Genomic DNA, 15,870 nt, shown 5'->3' with positions numbered 1-15,870 from the left:
CTAGATACCAGGCCATATCCTCCAAAAAAAAAAAAAAAAAAGTATACAGAACTGTCATGCACACGGTATAAAGCATTTGTGATTAAATTACGAAATTATCATAGCTAGCGATTCGGTTGTAACGTTTTCTTAAATTACCTAATATTACCGTAAAATAATGGAAGTTTCAGAAGAGAACTTAGCCACATTAGCTAGTTATTTACAGAAGACTCTCAGTCCGGACCCGAACGTTAGAAGGCCCGGTAAGTTGTTTAACCTTATTTGTTGATAGTTGAATATAAATAGAAGTATTTCTTTAATTAACTCGCTTAATTCAATTAGAAACATAAAATATTATAAGAATCACTAAAAGTTCTATAAGTAATATGTCCAGTTGTTGACCTGGTTTTAATGTACATACTGTGAAAACGTTTTGAAAATTAACTTGAAACCGATAATTGGTTATGTTGAACATAAAAAGTGTTTTCCAATTAAAACGATATTTATTTTACAGTATTAGGATTACTTTCCGTTTACTATCAACTTAACCCATCTCCTAAAGAAATAATCTAGTCATATTCTTATGAACATAATGATTTTAAATATTTCTTAGCCTTGTTACACATTATCATGCAATAATGTTCTTTTGCAGCTGAAAAATTCTTAGAAGGTGTTGAGTCAAATCAGAATTATGGGATACTATTACTCCATCTCATCGATAACGAGAATGCAGACTTCATTATACGTGTCACTGCATCTATTACATTCAAAAATTATATTAAACGTAACTGGCCAGTGGTAAGATATAATATTGACTTATTTCCACATTTAACCTATCCTGTATAAAAAAAAAGATTTGAAAATCTTTCAAATTATAAGACATAATTGTTCAGCGGCAGTTAGAGACCAAAACCACTGATTATTATTAACGTTATTAAAATTTAACATCCGTTTTTCAAATTTATATTGATAATACATTTCTTTACTACATGATCCATGAAACTGGTCTAAACTAACTATATTGAAGGAGTATATTGCTATATGTTCTTGAATTATCATTCTCTAGGTACAATAATAAAATAATCAGTAGAAAAATAATTATATGTATCAACCTAAAAACAATGTCAGGTCAAACAATTTTATTATGTATAATTAGTGCTATTTTAAGACTCATTTAAATAAGTGTAAACAAAAATAATTCATTATTATGATGTAAATTTTTGATATATAGAACTCATGTGTTAGATTTCCATATAAAAACTTATTATTAATAATAACAGATTTTCATATAAGATATACAAAAAACAGTGGTGTGAATTATGTGTCAGAGTTTTGAGATATGTTTGACAAGTTAGAAACATCTAGACATCTGTATGACTTATACAAATATTTGTATGACCCATTTTATCATTATTTGGACAGATTTTTTAATTTTACCAAATAAAATACCAACACAGAGTGTATTGTTTTCCATAAGCCATGATATTATAGTTCTGAATTTGGTAATTCAAGAATTATATCACTACAGTACTGACTGTAATGATCATTAGATCAGGAAGTCTTCATACTAGCAAAAAATTATTAGAACTATTAATGTGGATGAAATCAATTATTTCAGGAGGAAGATGGCGTTGATCGCATGCATGCGTCAGATAGAGTAACAATCAAATCACTTATAGTGAAATTGATGCTCAAATCACCAGAAGCAATTCAAAGGCAGTTGAGTGATGCTGTGTCTATAATCGGCAAACATGACTTCCCTGAAAAATGGCCGGGCTTGATTAATGAGATGGTTGAGAAATTTGCTTCAGGTATGTTGATATTTTGTATGGAACTAACTTGTTACTATAAAACTTAATTAGTAACCCTTAACAACTTAATTAAGTATAGGAATTATATACCTAATTATTTGGTAAGATGATGATATTTTAATAATTTTTATACTTTTCTGAATGTGACTTTTTTAATTACTAAATCATTTTGTGTAATACTTATTATAATATTAGCAGACCTGGCGTATTTCGGACCGACTTATTTTTTTTTTCTTAAATATAATAATTACATATATCAAAATAAAATATTGCCTATCTTTCAAGTTGGATCGAACTGAAAATTCGAATTTTTTGTTGGATCAAACTGCAAATTTGAATTGGTGTGCAAATTTCATTAAAATCGCTTAAGTAGTTTAGGAGTCCATCACAGACTAACAACTTGATGTGTAATTTATATATATTATAATGAAAATGTCATTAATAACACATGAATAGTTTTCGTAGTTTTATTACCCGACTTCAAAAAAGGAGTAGGTTACTCAATTCGACCATATATATATATATGTATGTTCAGGGATAACTTCGTCGTTTATGAACCGATTTTGATAATTCTATTTTGGTTGGAAAGGAGATATCCTCTATATATAAGTGTGGTACCATGACAAGGAAACCAAGATCTGATGATGGGATCCCAGAGAAATCGAGGAAAACCCTCTAAAATCCGCATAACTTTTTATTGGGTGTACCGATTTTGATGATTTTTAACTTAATCGAGAGCCGATGTTTATCATGTGGTCACATTTAAATTTCATCGAGATCTGATTACAATTTTTGGAGTAATCTTTGATAATGCATATTTACTTGACTATTTTTTCGTCTACCTACGTTGTATTACGTGTCGATGTAATTGAAGTCGGTTTTTTTTCGTTTGCCAGCAAACACAATTATATAAAAATAAAAAAAATGACACCCAAACGTGGGCAGGAATTAAATCCATCCATAACTCCACCCACTAAACTGAATGCAGGTTTACTGTCAACGCGTCAGTTTCATAGATAAAAACATCTAGAGCTTCTATATTGTTTCACAAATTGTTTCACAAATTGTTTCACAAGTTATCTCAAGAGCTACAATTTACTTAATGCATTAAAAAAAAAGAATTCTTATGATTTAAAAACTAGTGTAGTGATTTTCTCGATAGTAATATTCAAAAATTTACAGGTGATTTCCATCTCATTAATGGTGTATTGAGGACAGCCCATTCCTTGTTCAAGAGGTACCGCTATGAGTTTAAATCACAAAAACTATGGGAAGAAATTAAACATGTGCTTGACAATATAGCGAAGCCACTTACAGACTTATTTGTGGTATGTTATCCTACTTCCTGCTTATACTACCTATTCAAAACTTTGTGACAACTGCTCTGGTGTAGTGGTGCAAGTAGTCGCCTAAAACACCAACGGTTCGCGGGTTTGATTCCTGCATGGAATGGATATTTGTATTTGTACAAATATTTCTTTCTGGTTTGCATGTCTGTTCTTGTGGATCCCCCCACCGTGCCTCGGAGAGCATGTTAAGCCATCGGTCCCAGTTGTTATCATAAATACCTTATAGTATATGTTACTCATAGTAGCAGTGGGGCATTGCGGTGGATTATACTCCAATCCTTCTCCTACATGGAGATAGAGGCCTATGCCCAGCAGTGGGATGTTACAGACTGAGTGAATGAATGAATGAATGAGTGAATGAAAGTTTGTGGAAATGGATGTATGTTTTTTACTAAGTTAAAAGTAATATAATTATAATTTTTAAAATGACTATCAAACCCCCGTTTGACACCTGCTTGAATAAAGAATTTAATTTAAATATATATAAGAATTTAATAAATTATTTGTTTTAAATTAATTAACCTACTAATACATATTATAAATGCGAAAAAAAGCTTGTACGGATGGATGTATGTTTGTTACTCTTTCACGCGAAAAGTAATTAGCTGATGGTAATGAAACTTGGTACATAAATATCCCAACATTTCTGTCCGATCACAAACTACATAGGCGACAACACGACGTAGCCAGCACTTGTAAATGATTTTCTTTCTACACTTATGTGTAGTGAGAACATATAAACTGATACTGGTTTTAAATTCTTAAAGTTTTCTATATTTGTTTAAACAGAAAATAAATTTGTCTTGTCTAATAAATTGTTGTGTATTCGTCGCACAACAATTTATTTTAATTTAATACAATAATATTGAAAATATTTTTTATAAGTTTAAAATCTCATATCATGCCGATTGCTCTTTATCGAATACTAGCGACCCGCTCCGGCTTCGCACGGGTATAAAATATAATTATAGCCTATGTCATTCACTGAAAAAATGATTAAAATCGATTTAGTAGTAGTAGTTTTGATTTATTCATTACTGCCCGTGGCCCGCACGCGTCAACTTTAGAGTAAAAGCCGGCCGGAACCGCCGCAAATGCTACGTACCGCAATTTTTAAATCTGTAATATCTTCGAAAATATTCATTTTAATCATATGCTCTAAAGGGTCTATAGATATATAGATCTATATTAAATCAACAATGTATTTAAGGTATTTAATTAGATAAGAATTAATGCTGTATTGGTTAAAATCACTTTGAAAATTAGCCATTATTTGTCGTAATAAGTAAATGACAAAAAAATGTTATGGTGGGATATCCATAAGAGATAGACATATACTATAGCGGAGTTTTCTGTAGACCTTTTCAATGTGTACAATACTTAGTACAACCGGCAATCTTACGTAGATCGTTGGTCCAGCGTGCCAAAAGCAATGTAAAGCCCTTTTTAATTTTTTTTTATAATATCAATATTTTATATTTTTAATTCCAGGCGTTGATAGATTTAGCACAGAAACACGAAAACAATCCCCAAGCTTTAACAGTCATATACAACTCACTGGTGTTGACATGCAAAGTTTTCTACTCACTCAATTATCAAGATCTACCGGAGTTCTTTGAAGACAATATGCCAGTGTGGATGCCGAATTTACTCAACTTGTTGCAAAAGAAAGTACAGTGTTTAGAGACTAATGTAAGTATCAGTACTGTAAAAATAAAAGTGTTTTTGTTTTAATTTGTTTAATGCAGATGTAATTATAGTCTTGAAAACGGTTCTAATAATTTTAAAGAAAATAAAAATTTGCTGGAAATACTTTTTTAACCCCCAATAAAAAAAGAAGGGTGTTTAGTTTCTTGACGTCTGTCTGTCGCATCGTAGTTCTCGGATCAATATCCGATTTTCGTTGCAGTGGTTCTTTAACTATGTTTGGTAATTGATACAGTAGTTTATAGAGTATAATCTCTTTTCCTAAATTATGTAAGGTCTTTTTGGCATAAAAATTTGCATTTGTTAATTATTACATTTAATTTCACCTGAGCAGAACTTGTTGGATCAAAACTTTAAAAAAATAACTGTTATAGAAAGTAGGTTATTTTTAAAAAGATTATTATAAATAGAAACCTTATTGAGAATACTTTTGCACTTTGACTTTTTACTTTAAAACAATGTTAAATTATTATATGTTATATGATTAATTCACAGGATGATAACGATAAGCCGGGCGTAATGGAAGATCTACGTACGGAAGTGTGCAATTGTGCAGCTTTATACGCTCTTAAGTATGAGGAAGAATTTTCCCCATACGCACCGTCATTCGTTACGGCAGTCTGGAATGTTTTACTTAGTACGAATTCTAAAGTTAGGTTTGATGCGGTAAGTTCCTGAGCTACTTATTTTTATCCACTTTTAGTATTGATAATTGTTGTAATATAATTTTTTTAATAGCCTATAAAAGTCTTTAGAAAAGTCCTGCTTTTTTATTTATTTTAAACTGTACTGTACAACGTAGAATACATTGCTTAAAAGTGGACATAAGCCAATACAGAATTTATCTATCTCAATCTTAAGACTTAAAAAAAAAAAGTAAAAAAAAAATAAAAAAAATAATGTATTGTGTTAAGGATAAATGAGACAGTTACTAACTGTATATTATACTATTAAATGATAATAATAATAATAGTAAAGGTATTTTTATTAACAGAAAATAACAAGACAAACATATTATTAACAAAAAAAGGAGGAATTTTAATGTTGAATTTTCCACTAATGAAAACATGCTTTGTTACAGTTAGTGTCAAATGCTCTCACGTTTCTCGCAAAAGTTGCAGAGAAGAATACATACAAGAATTTATTCGAAGACCCCGCAACACTGAGCAGTATTTGTGAGAAAGTTGTCATACCTAACATGGAATTACGGGGTAAGGAAACAATGTAATTCGCATAAACGAATATATCTTAAGAGCTCAGTAAAAACTGCTATTACATTCATTTATTTCAATTAGGTGTATTTTTTTCATTTACCAATCAATAACTGATTGACCTTCATACTGCGTTATTTTTTTATAAATGTGTCGATTTAAAATAAAAGAGTATGCATTAGACCACACAACTGAAGTAAAACTTACGAAACGTAACTCTCTTTCTATCTTAACTAACGTATGTCTCCCTCTCAACTTCCGTTCGCCTCGGCCGTTCACACTTTTCGTAACGCCCTCGTCAGGCATTCATCAGCTTACTACCCAAGTCAAGCGTGTGTATAGAAGTTTAACTTCAATAATAACTCGACTCCTATTATAATCTATTCGCGTTTCGAAAATAGCAATTCATCTCTCCCACTTGTTAGCCTCGCTCCTTGACTTATTAGATCATAGTAAATAAAAAAGCTATTTTTTAAATTGATCAGTTAAAGTAAGACCTTCCAACCTCCAGATGCTGCACTATTCGTTATTCGACTGTATCACAGACTGTCTCAGATATATGGTATCTAATAGGTTTTTTGGAGGTTATTATATATGTAAATATGAACGATAAATGCTTATAATTACTTATTTTATATACAGAGTCAGATATAGAAGTATTTGAAGATAATCCAGAGGAATACGTAAGTCGTGACATTGAAGGCTCCGACGTTGACACCAGACGGAGAGCGGCCTGCGATTTAGTACGAACCTTGGCTTTAAATTATGAGGACAAAATGATGAGCATCTTCGGGCAATATGTTGAGGTACTTGATATTCTTTTCTTCTTTTCATTTGGAACCTGCGATCAGTCATATAATTTATAGTCAGGTGAGTTATAAGAGGTTGGTGTTTGGTGATGTAGAGTCATTGCTCTGCCTCCCCTTAGTAAGGCAGCATATCAGCTCTTAACATGGCAGCTGATAATGCACACTTGACTATTTTTTTTTTTTTTTGTTTACTTCTGTTGTATTACTTGTCGATGTAATTGAAGTTGTTCTAGTGTTTGCGAGCAAACACAAATATTAATATTAGTTTTGGAGTATGTGTTGATATAAACAAATCATATTTGATTTACACAAGTATTCATATCTTAACTTATATATACATTTACAGGTTATGTTAAATAAATATACAGAAAGTGGAGGTACCGCGTGGATAGGTAAAGACACGGCCCTATTCCTTGTAACGTCACTGGCTAGTCGCGGTGGAACACAGGCGGCTGGTGTAACGAAAGCGTCCCCTCTTGTCGATTTGACTACGTTCGCTGCTAATCATGTCTTACCGGAGTTACAACGACCTAATGGTATGTGTTTTGATATAGACTATGCAAGATTTGTACGAAAGATACAATTTCATTATGCACATGTGTGCTTCTAATTGGGTAAGGTTACTAAAAAAAGAAAATTATAATGAAAAATTGAATAATATTATTTTAAATGAACTTTTATTTTATTTTGGCTTACATTATTGGAGTTTTAGTAAAGATTCTTAAATTTTTTTTGAAAATTAATAAAGCCTATGTCAACTGTGGACAGTGTAGCTTCCCAACAGTGAAAGAATTTCACAAATCGGTTCAGCAGTTTCTGAGTATATTCAATGCAAACAAACAATCAAATCTTTCCTCTTTATAATATCAGTATAGATAACTGAAAAATGTTTAATTTTATATATTTTTTTTATATAATCTATGGGCGTCCGTATAGTACCGTAGCTTATATTTGGTGATTCATTATTATTTATATAAATCAGGTATTACTCATTTCTCGCCTAGATTGTATTTATACACATACACAATGTATTTTTATGTGTTTTCTTTTACAGTAAATGAGCTGCCAGTTTTAAAAGCGGATGCAATCAAATACATAATGACTTTCCGTTCGTTACTACCCAAGGAGCTCATTATTACAGCCTTGCCTTTATTGGTAAGTTTACTTTATCTTACCTTCAATATATTTATTGTTAAATTATATATTTACCGCATACAAATCCATGAAATTGGGCTGTCTATTCTGATAACTGGGCCAGTTGGTTGTCTCTGCTTTTGGTAAATTGTATCTTTTTTTATACAACATGGTCCACAAATAAGCGTACAGCTCACCAGATGGTAAGCTATTACCGTATCTTATACCTGCCAGCCTGCAACACCAGAAGCATCGCAAGCGTGTTGTCGACCCTATTCCCAATCCCCCCAGGAGCTCTGGTCACACTCACCAAAAGAACACAACACTGCCTGAAAGTAGTATTACTTAGTAATGATCTTCTTTAAGGTCGAGATACTTCCCTAGTCGGGCTGCTCCAGATTTTGAACAGGATATTTCCTGCTGTGGCTTCCCTCAAGTAGATCATTTAGATGGTTTTTGTCTATACTTGTCTTAAGATGTAGACCTCTAGTGTTAGTAAGTCTGAAACACCAATGGACATTCGTATTCCAGTCTCCCCCAACCTCAAAACACGGTCTCAATGAGTGGGATAACTCGTCATATTGTCCATCGATATTCCATCAGGTTGTCCATACTTGTTAATCACCCTAATCATGTAAAAAATAGTCGAAAATCCTATCAAATTCCTGTCTAAACTTGTTCTAAGACGTTGTAACGCGTTGTAGATTCAACACATAACGGGTCGCGGTGTAGTGTGTACGTACGGCGCTTGCGCGGTCGAGAAGCTGATAGCGGGCGGGATGGTGTCCCGGGCGGCGCTGCAGCCCCACGCCGGGGCTCTGCTGGCGGCGCTGCTGGCCGCGCTGGGCCGCCAGGATGACCCCACCGACCACAACGAATACGTCATGAAGGGTGAGTGCTGTTGGGTGGGCGGGGTCAAACCGAACTGCTCAAGGGTAACACCAGTGTTGGAGAGATTATACTGCAAATACAGGATGTTTTAGGAGAGATTATACTGCAAATACAGGATGTTTTAGGAGAGATTATACTGCAAATACAGGATGTTTTAGAATTATCACAGGTTCTGAGATTGGTTTTGAGATAAGCAACAAAATATCATTAACATAATTATGTACATTTTAGTGAGAATTATAAACATTGAATAAAGGATATTTATATATTATAAATTAATTATATACAATGTTTTAGTTTCATAACTAGTAATTTAGATGATTTCTATTATTAAATATTTGAATTTTTAATATAATAACATCATTTGCAACCACTTGCAGAATGAATACTATGTAATCATAGTCATTAAATTATTTTCTTTCAGCTGTGCTCCGAACACTGGCTTGTTTACGCGAGGACGCCTTGCCATATTTGGGCGAAGCGTTGCCAAAGTTAGCTGGAATGTTAGCCGTGGTTTCCAAGAATCCATGCAAACCACATTTCAATCACTACTTATTTGAGAGCCTCTCGCTTGCTGTACAGTTAGTATTCAACATTTTTTATTTACTTATTAAAGATTTGTGAAATGAAGAAATTTGCAAACTAAAGTTTTTATTTAAAGGTTAGTCGTGAAGTCGAACCCCGCAGCCATAACGGCGTTCGAAGATGCACTGTTCCCGATTTTCCAAGATATCTTGCAAAATGATATTCAGGGTAAGTGGTATTATTTCTTTTATAATTTTTTTATAGTATCCATCACTTTTATAATCTGTGGTAAATTCACTATTCGATATTCACACATAGCGCTATCTGTCACGCTCATAAAGTAACTTTGTGTAATGGTCTCTATTCATTATGCCTTGCTCAGTATAGTTGTGTAAAATAGTTTAAATAAAATTATTATATTATTATTTTAGTCTTAAATATTTGTGGCTAGTAACCACCCACAATATCACAACTTGAAATGTCCCATTGCTTGCTAACATTTAGTGTCAAACTACGTAAGATAATCATCAATCATGAATGTTTGTTTTTCTTCCAGAGTTCATGCCGTACGTGTTCCAAATGCTGTCTCTCCTGCTGGAGCTGCGCGGCGAGGGCGGCGGCGGGGCGGGCGGGGGCGAGCCCGAGATGTACGCGGCGCTGCTGCCCTGCCTCGTGGCGCCGCCGCTGTGGGAGCGCCCCGCCAACGTGCGCCCGCTCGTGAGGCTGCTGTGCGCCTTCGTGCTGACGCGAGCTCGCCTCGTGCTGGGCTCCGGCAAGCTGGTGAGTGGAGGCGGGGAGGCGGGGGCGAGCCCGAGATGTACGCGGCGCTGCTGCCCTGCCTCGTGGCGCCGCCGCTGTGGGAGCGCCCCGCCAACGTGCGCCCGCTCGTGAGGCTGCTGTGCGCCTTCGTGCTGACGCGAGCTCGCCTCGTGCTGGGCTCCGGCAAGCTGGTGAGTGGAGGCGGGGAGGCGGGGGCGAGCCCGAGATGTACGCGGCGCTGCTGCCCTGCCTCGTGGCGCCGCCGCTGTGGGAGCGCCCCGCCAACGTGCGCCCGCTCGTGAGGCTGCTGTGCGCCTTCGTGCTGACGCGAGCTCGCCTCGTGCTGGGCTCCGGCAAGCTGGTGAGTGGAGGCGGGGAGGCGGGGGCGAGCCCGAGATGTACGCGGCGCTGCTGCCCTGCCTCGTGGCGCCGCCGCTGTGGGAGCGCCCCGCCAACGTGCGCCCGCTCGTGAGGCTGCTGTGCGCCTTCGTGCTGACGCGAGCTCGCCTCGTGCTGGGCTCCGGCAAGCTGGTGAGTGGAGGCGGGGAGGCGGGGGCGAGCCCGAGATGTACGCGGCGCTGCTGCCCTGCCTCGTGGCGCCGCCGCTGTGGGAGCGCCCCGCCAACGTGCGCCCGCTCGTGAGGCTGCTGTGCGCCTTCGTGCTGACGCGAGCTCGCCTCGTGCTGGGCTCCGGCAAGCTGGTGAGTGGAGGCGGGGAGGCGGGGGCGAGCCCGAGATGTACGCGGCGCTGCTGCCCTGCCTCGTGGCGCCGCCGCGGTGGGAGCGCCCCGCCAACGTCCGCCCGCTCGTGAGGCTGCTGTGCGCCTTCGTGCTGACGCGAGCTCGCCTCGTGCTGGGCTCCGGCAAGCTGGTGAGTGGAGGCGGGGAGGCGGGGGCGAGCCCGAGATGTACGCGGCGCTGCTGCCCTGCCTCGTGGCGCCGCCGGGACCTGTGTCGGCGTGCTTACACAGAATTCTTTCCTTATTGGAGCAACTAACGACACGATAGACCAACAGTCAAGGCGCTGGATTGTGGCTGTTGAGCTGACGGTTGTGGGTACGTTCCCCGCTTTTGCCATACAGATGTTGGTTGTGGTCTGCGTGTTTTATCCTTGTATATTGTGTGTTTCTTGAACCCTGACGTAGGAGTAAAACCTAGTGGGGGTCGTTAGCTTAAGGCGTTTATTTATTTACTCTACAATTTCCACTTTAATTTTTTATTAAAGCTATATTTTGTATTCCAGAATGCGATGTTGGGAGTCTTTCAGAAATTAATCGCTTCAAAGACGAACGACCATGAAGGCTTCTACCTAATACAAACAATGCTGTTCAAATTCGGGCAGTAAGTACAAGATGATATTAGAAATTTGCTGATAGTAACTTTTTTTTGGTTGAGTATTCATAATAATATGCTGTAATATTTCAGGTCTGTAATGCAACAATACACGAAGCAAATAATGACATTACTTTTCCAACGGCTCTCTTCATCTAAAACAACAAAATACGTCAAAGGGTTGATCGCTTTCCTGGGTTTCTACGCGACGCAGTTTGGACCAGACGAACTGATCGAGTTAATTGACTCCGTACAAGCAAAGTGAGTGTATTTATCTTTTAATGTGTGTTGTTAAGTGAGGTTATTAATAATAAATATTTAGCCAAAAAGGTGCTCTATAGTAGATTACTCGAGGTGAGGATAAATATGGCAAACAAGCGTCCATTCCTCCTGATGGTAAGTGGTTACTATAGCCTGCGAACACCTGTAACACAATCGCAAGCGCATTACTGGCCCTTTTTTACTTGGGGAAATCATCATGGGTACCCCTCCAGCGCGGGGGCACCAGAGAGATTATCTCAAACTTTAACTAACCAAAAACCACCACGTGTGAGCAGTCATCCGCCTGGGTGGGGTGTGAGATGGGGTCGCGTTAGCATTCGTCACCTCGCCCCGGCGGTAGGCTCAGACGAAAACTTCGGGCCCTGGTACAAATGTGGAGTGGCTTCGCCCACAAAAAGGTCACTGCTCAGACGTGTGGGGTCGTGTCGTCCAGCTAGCCAAAATTCCCCGATTGTCGAGCAGCCACCCCACTATTACGGGGGGAAGAGGAGGCGGGCAAACCGTCTCCTTGCCCCCGTACGTCTGCGCCGGAGGCGGTCAGCAGAGGCGTCTTCCTCGCTCGGCGGTCTTTTTCTGCGTCATTACCTCTTTGCAGAAGGAGACAGCCACCCGCCACGATCTCTCACTGTCGAGCGTAGCCGTTACGACACGGCAGTGAGAGATCCAGTCCGAGAATGAGTTATTGGCCCTACCTCGACCTTTCACAGCTTTAGCTACCTTACTCACCATAGAAATACAACACTATTTGAGAAAAGTGTTATTTGGCTTTGGTCTTCTACAAGTTTGAGCTACTTCCGAAGTCGTGCGGTCCTAGATATTGAGCAGGATATTGCCTGCGCTCAGCTGCCTCAATAATAACTAATAATATTCTCTTCCTAGTATGTTCGCGATGTACGTCCAGCGTGTCCTAGTGCCAGACGTGCGAAAAGTGACGGGCACGTTAGAGCGTAAGGCGGCCGCAGTCGGGTGCGTACGTCTGCTGTGCCACTCGCGACGCTTCAGAGAGGATCTGGCGCCGCTGTGGCCTTCGTTATTGCAGGTATGCAATACCGCCGCATCGTACGACGCCACACGATACTACACGATGTGACATTATACAACGCACCATGACTTTATGCAACGTTATACGACACCACGCGATATGACATTTTACAACGCGTCACGACACAATATAACGACACTATGTAGTATGACACGATACCACAAGACATGACATTGTACAATGCGACACGAAACAATATGACATGACACTATATAACATGACATTATACCATAAGACATGACATTGTACATTGCGACATTGGTACACGACATAACACTATACGCGACACATATACGATACGATACGTCTGTTTCTGAGATAATCAACTTAATGCTCGTATTAGAAGTAACAGCGACCGATAAAGGCTTTACTTTACTTACTTTGCTTCGATATACATAAAAGTTGGTACATAATTATTATGACCTCTAAAACAGAAAGCAGGTTCACTCCACACTGTCTCGAGGGACTACACAAGCACTACCCCGCTCGTCCGCAGGCGCTGGTGTCGCTGTTCGAGCTGCCCCCGGACGACAGCTCGCTGCCGGACGACCACTTCGTGGAGGTGGACGACGCGCCCGGCTACCAGCCGCAGTTCGCGCAGCTGGCCAGCGCGCGCGCCGCCGCCGGGGACCCGCTCGCCGGTGAGCCAGGCGCGGCTTCTGCTTCGGTCCACTACTGTTTCAATCCGACTGTAAATAAACGCGAACCTCCTCTCCGCAGCTATCGAGGACCCGAAGCGCTACCTGGCGGAGAGCTTGGCGGAGGCGTCTCGCTCGCAGCCCGGCTTCCTGCCGCCGCTGCTGGCGGCCCTGGAGCCCGCCCACCGCGCCGCGCTGGAGACCTACCTGCAGGCCTACAGCGTGCAGCTCTGCTGAGCGCCGGAGACCTACCTGCAGGCCTACAGCGTGCAGCTCTGCTGAGCGCCGGAGACCTACCTGCAGGCCTACAGCGTGCAGCTCTGCTGAGCGCCGGAGACCTACCTGCAGGCCTACAGCGTGCAGCTCTGCTGAGCGCCGGAGACCTACCTGCAGGCCTACAGCGTGCAGCTCTGCTGAGCGCCGGAGACCTACCTGCAGGCCTACAGCGTGCAGCTCTGCTGAGCGCCGGAGACCTACCTGCAGGCCTACAGCGTGCAGCTCTGCTGAGCGCCGGAGACCTACCTGCAGGCCTACAGCGTGCAGCTCTGCTGAGCGCCGGAGACCTACCTGCAGGCCTACAGCGTGCAGCTCTGCTGAGCGCCGGAGACCTACCTGCAGGCCTACAGCGTGCAGCTCTGCTGAGCGCCGGAGACCTACCTGCAGGCCTACAGCGTGCAGCTCTGCTGAGCGCCGGAGACCTACCTGCAGGCCTACAGCGTGCAGCTCTGCTGAGCGCCGGAGACCTACCTGCAGGCCTACAGCGTGCAGCTCTGCTGAGCGCCGGAGACCTACCTGCAGGCCTACAGCGTGCAGCTCTGCTGAGCGCCGGAGACCTACCTGCAGGCCTACAGCGTGCAGCTCTGCTGAGCGCCGGAGACCTACCTGCAGGCCTACAGCGTGCAGCTCTGCTGAGCGCCGGAGACCTACCTGCAGGCCTACAGCGTGCAGCTCTGCTGAGCGCCGGAGACCTACCTGCAGGCCTACAGCGTGCAGCTCTGCTGAGCGCCGGAGACCTACCTGCAGGCCTACAGCGTGCAGCTCTGCTGAGCGCTGGAGACCTACCTGCAGGCCTACAGCGTGCAGCTCTGCTGAGCGCTGGAGACCTACCTGCAGGCCTACAGCGTGCAGCTCTGCTGAGCGCCGGAGACCTACCTGCAGGCCTACAGCGTGCAGCTCTGCTGAGCGCTGGAGACCTCCCTGCAGGCCTACAGCGTGCAGCTCTGCTGAAGTGCCGAGTGCCTGCGTCCCCCTATCTGTTGGAACGAACGCGACGTCGCCTAACTACGGCTCATTGTCACAGATTCCGCCGGCCCGCATCTTACGGCGATATTTAACGCCGTTTTGTGCCTTAAATATTGCGATAATATGCATTTATCGTAGTCATTGTATACAAAATTATCATTTATCCATTCATATTTTTTAATAATATTCATTTTTTGAGTTCTAAAATGTGAACATCTCTGCGATATTTTAGTTATCTATGGTCATTTTGTAATTTCGATGTTCTCTATTTGTAAATAATGTCATAAAGAATGAACTGAGTAACAATCTTTTCTATAAGTGTAATGTTAGTAATAACTAGCGTATTAAATAATTTTTGTGATATAACAAGTTACTGAATTAGGTATGTTCTAAGACGCTGAGCGTTTCTTCTCATGGTTAACGTTTACATTAATATATATTACACATAACAAAAATTAAATTAATGTATTTTTCTAAGACTCTCATACTTAAATGGCTCGTAAAGTACATTTGTATTTTCTTGTCTCAATAACTGGCTTCTTAGAATTATTGTATGGTTGTAGCTAATTTACGTTTGTAATTTTTAATTAAAGTATGATCGTATGATTCAATAAATGTTTAATATTACGTATATATTTTTTTATTTCACACCATTGTTCCTAGTGTTTCGAAAAATCCTAATCCTGATTTTTATATAATGCATTTAAAGTTCCGAACAGTGATAAGGACAACAGCATTTTTTTGTCGTCTTTGTCATAGTTTAGCTTTTTTTACATATTACATACGTGCCCAACAAATCGTACGTGTGCATTTAATTGTCATTCATTGCGAATTTCAAGTGATTTTCATTTGCTTTTTTATCTTAAATTTAGTGTTAAAAGTGAGTAAAAAGCAATAATTATGGTGCATTGCTGTGTGGTTGGCTGTAACAGTCGAAGTGAGCGTAAATTAGAAAACAAACTTCTCTTCTTCTTCTTAATATTTCTTTTAAACTAAGGCTCCGATCCGTCCGCACCGACTACCGATTATATTAATTTGCTTCATCGGATCAACTACTGAAGTACTTTTTTTCGCTTATGTAGCAAATAGTACTAACTAAAAGAGTACCGAGTAATAGATCATTTCATTCGATTTTATAACACCAAAGCTGTGGGTCGGG

The 15,870-nt window shown here is 40.5% G+C and overlaps 1 protein-coding gene across 1 annotated transcript; it reads left to right on the top strand.

Annotated features, from left to right (window-relative positions):
* The first annotated feature begins 70 nt into the window (after positions 1-70).
* LOC123665431 (exportin-2) lies at positions 71-15,342 on the top strand. The gene is made up of 19 exons (XM_045599738.1): positions 71-242; positions 632-777; positions 1,598-1,790; positions 2,973-3,118; positions 4,631-4,831; positions 5,342-5,512; positions 5,928-6,057; positions 6,700-6,863; positions 7,213-7,402; positions 7,921-8,021; positions 8,705-8,891; positions 9,316-9,472; positions 9,553-9,644; positions 9,973-10,196; positions 11,419-11,516; positions 11,601-11,768; positions 12,669-12,828; positions 13,328-13,472; positions 13,552-15,342. The coding sequence occupies exons 1-19, from the start codon at positions 158-160 to the stop codon at positions 13,704-13,706; spliced, it is 2,913 nt and encodes a 970-aa protein (XP_045455694.1). The 5' UTR covers positions 71-157; the 3' UTR covers positions 13,707-15,342.
* The last annotated feature ends 528 nt before the right edge of the window (positions 15,343-15,870 follow it).

The sequence above is a fragment of the Melitaea cinxia genome, chromosome 24 (assembly GCF_905220565.1).
Source record: "Melitaea cinxia chromosome 24, ilMelCinx1.1, whole genome shotgun sequence".
Lineage (NCBI taxonomy): Eukaryota > Metazoa > Arthropoda > Insecta > Lepidoptera > Nymphalidae > Melitaea > Melitaea cinxia.
Note: the sequence above shows the minus strand (reverse complement) of the source record. Positions and strands in the feature narration are given on the sequence as shown.

Bases quoted from the DNA above. Each gene is read 5' to 3' on its own strand.
- LOC123665431 (XM_045599738.1), top strand. From the start codon at position 158: ATGGAAGTTTCAGAAGAGAACTTAGCCACATTAGCTAGTTATTTACAG. The intron at 3,119-4,630 runs GTATGTTATCCT...TTTTAATTCCAG, and splicing joins CACTTACAGACTTATTTGTG to GCGTTGATAGATTTAGCACA. The intron at 6,058-6,699 runs GTAAGGAAACAA...TTTTATATACAG, and splicing joins ACCTAACATGGAATTACGGG to AGTCAGATATAGAAGTATTT.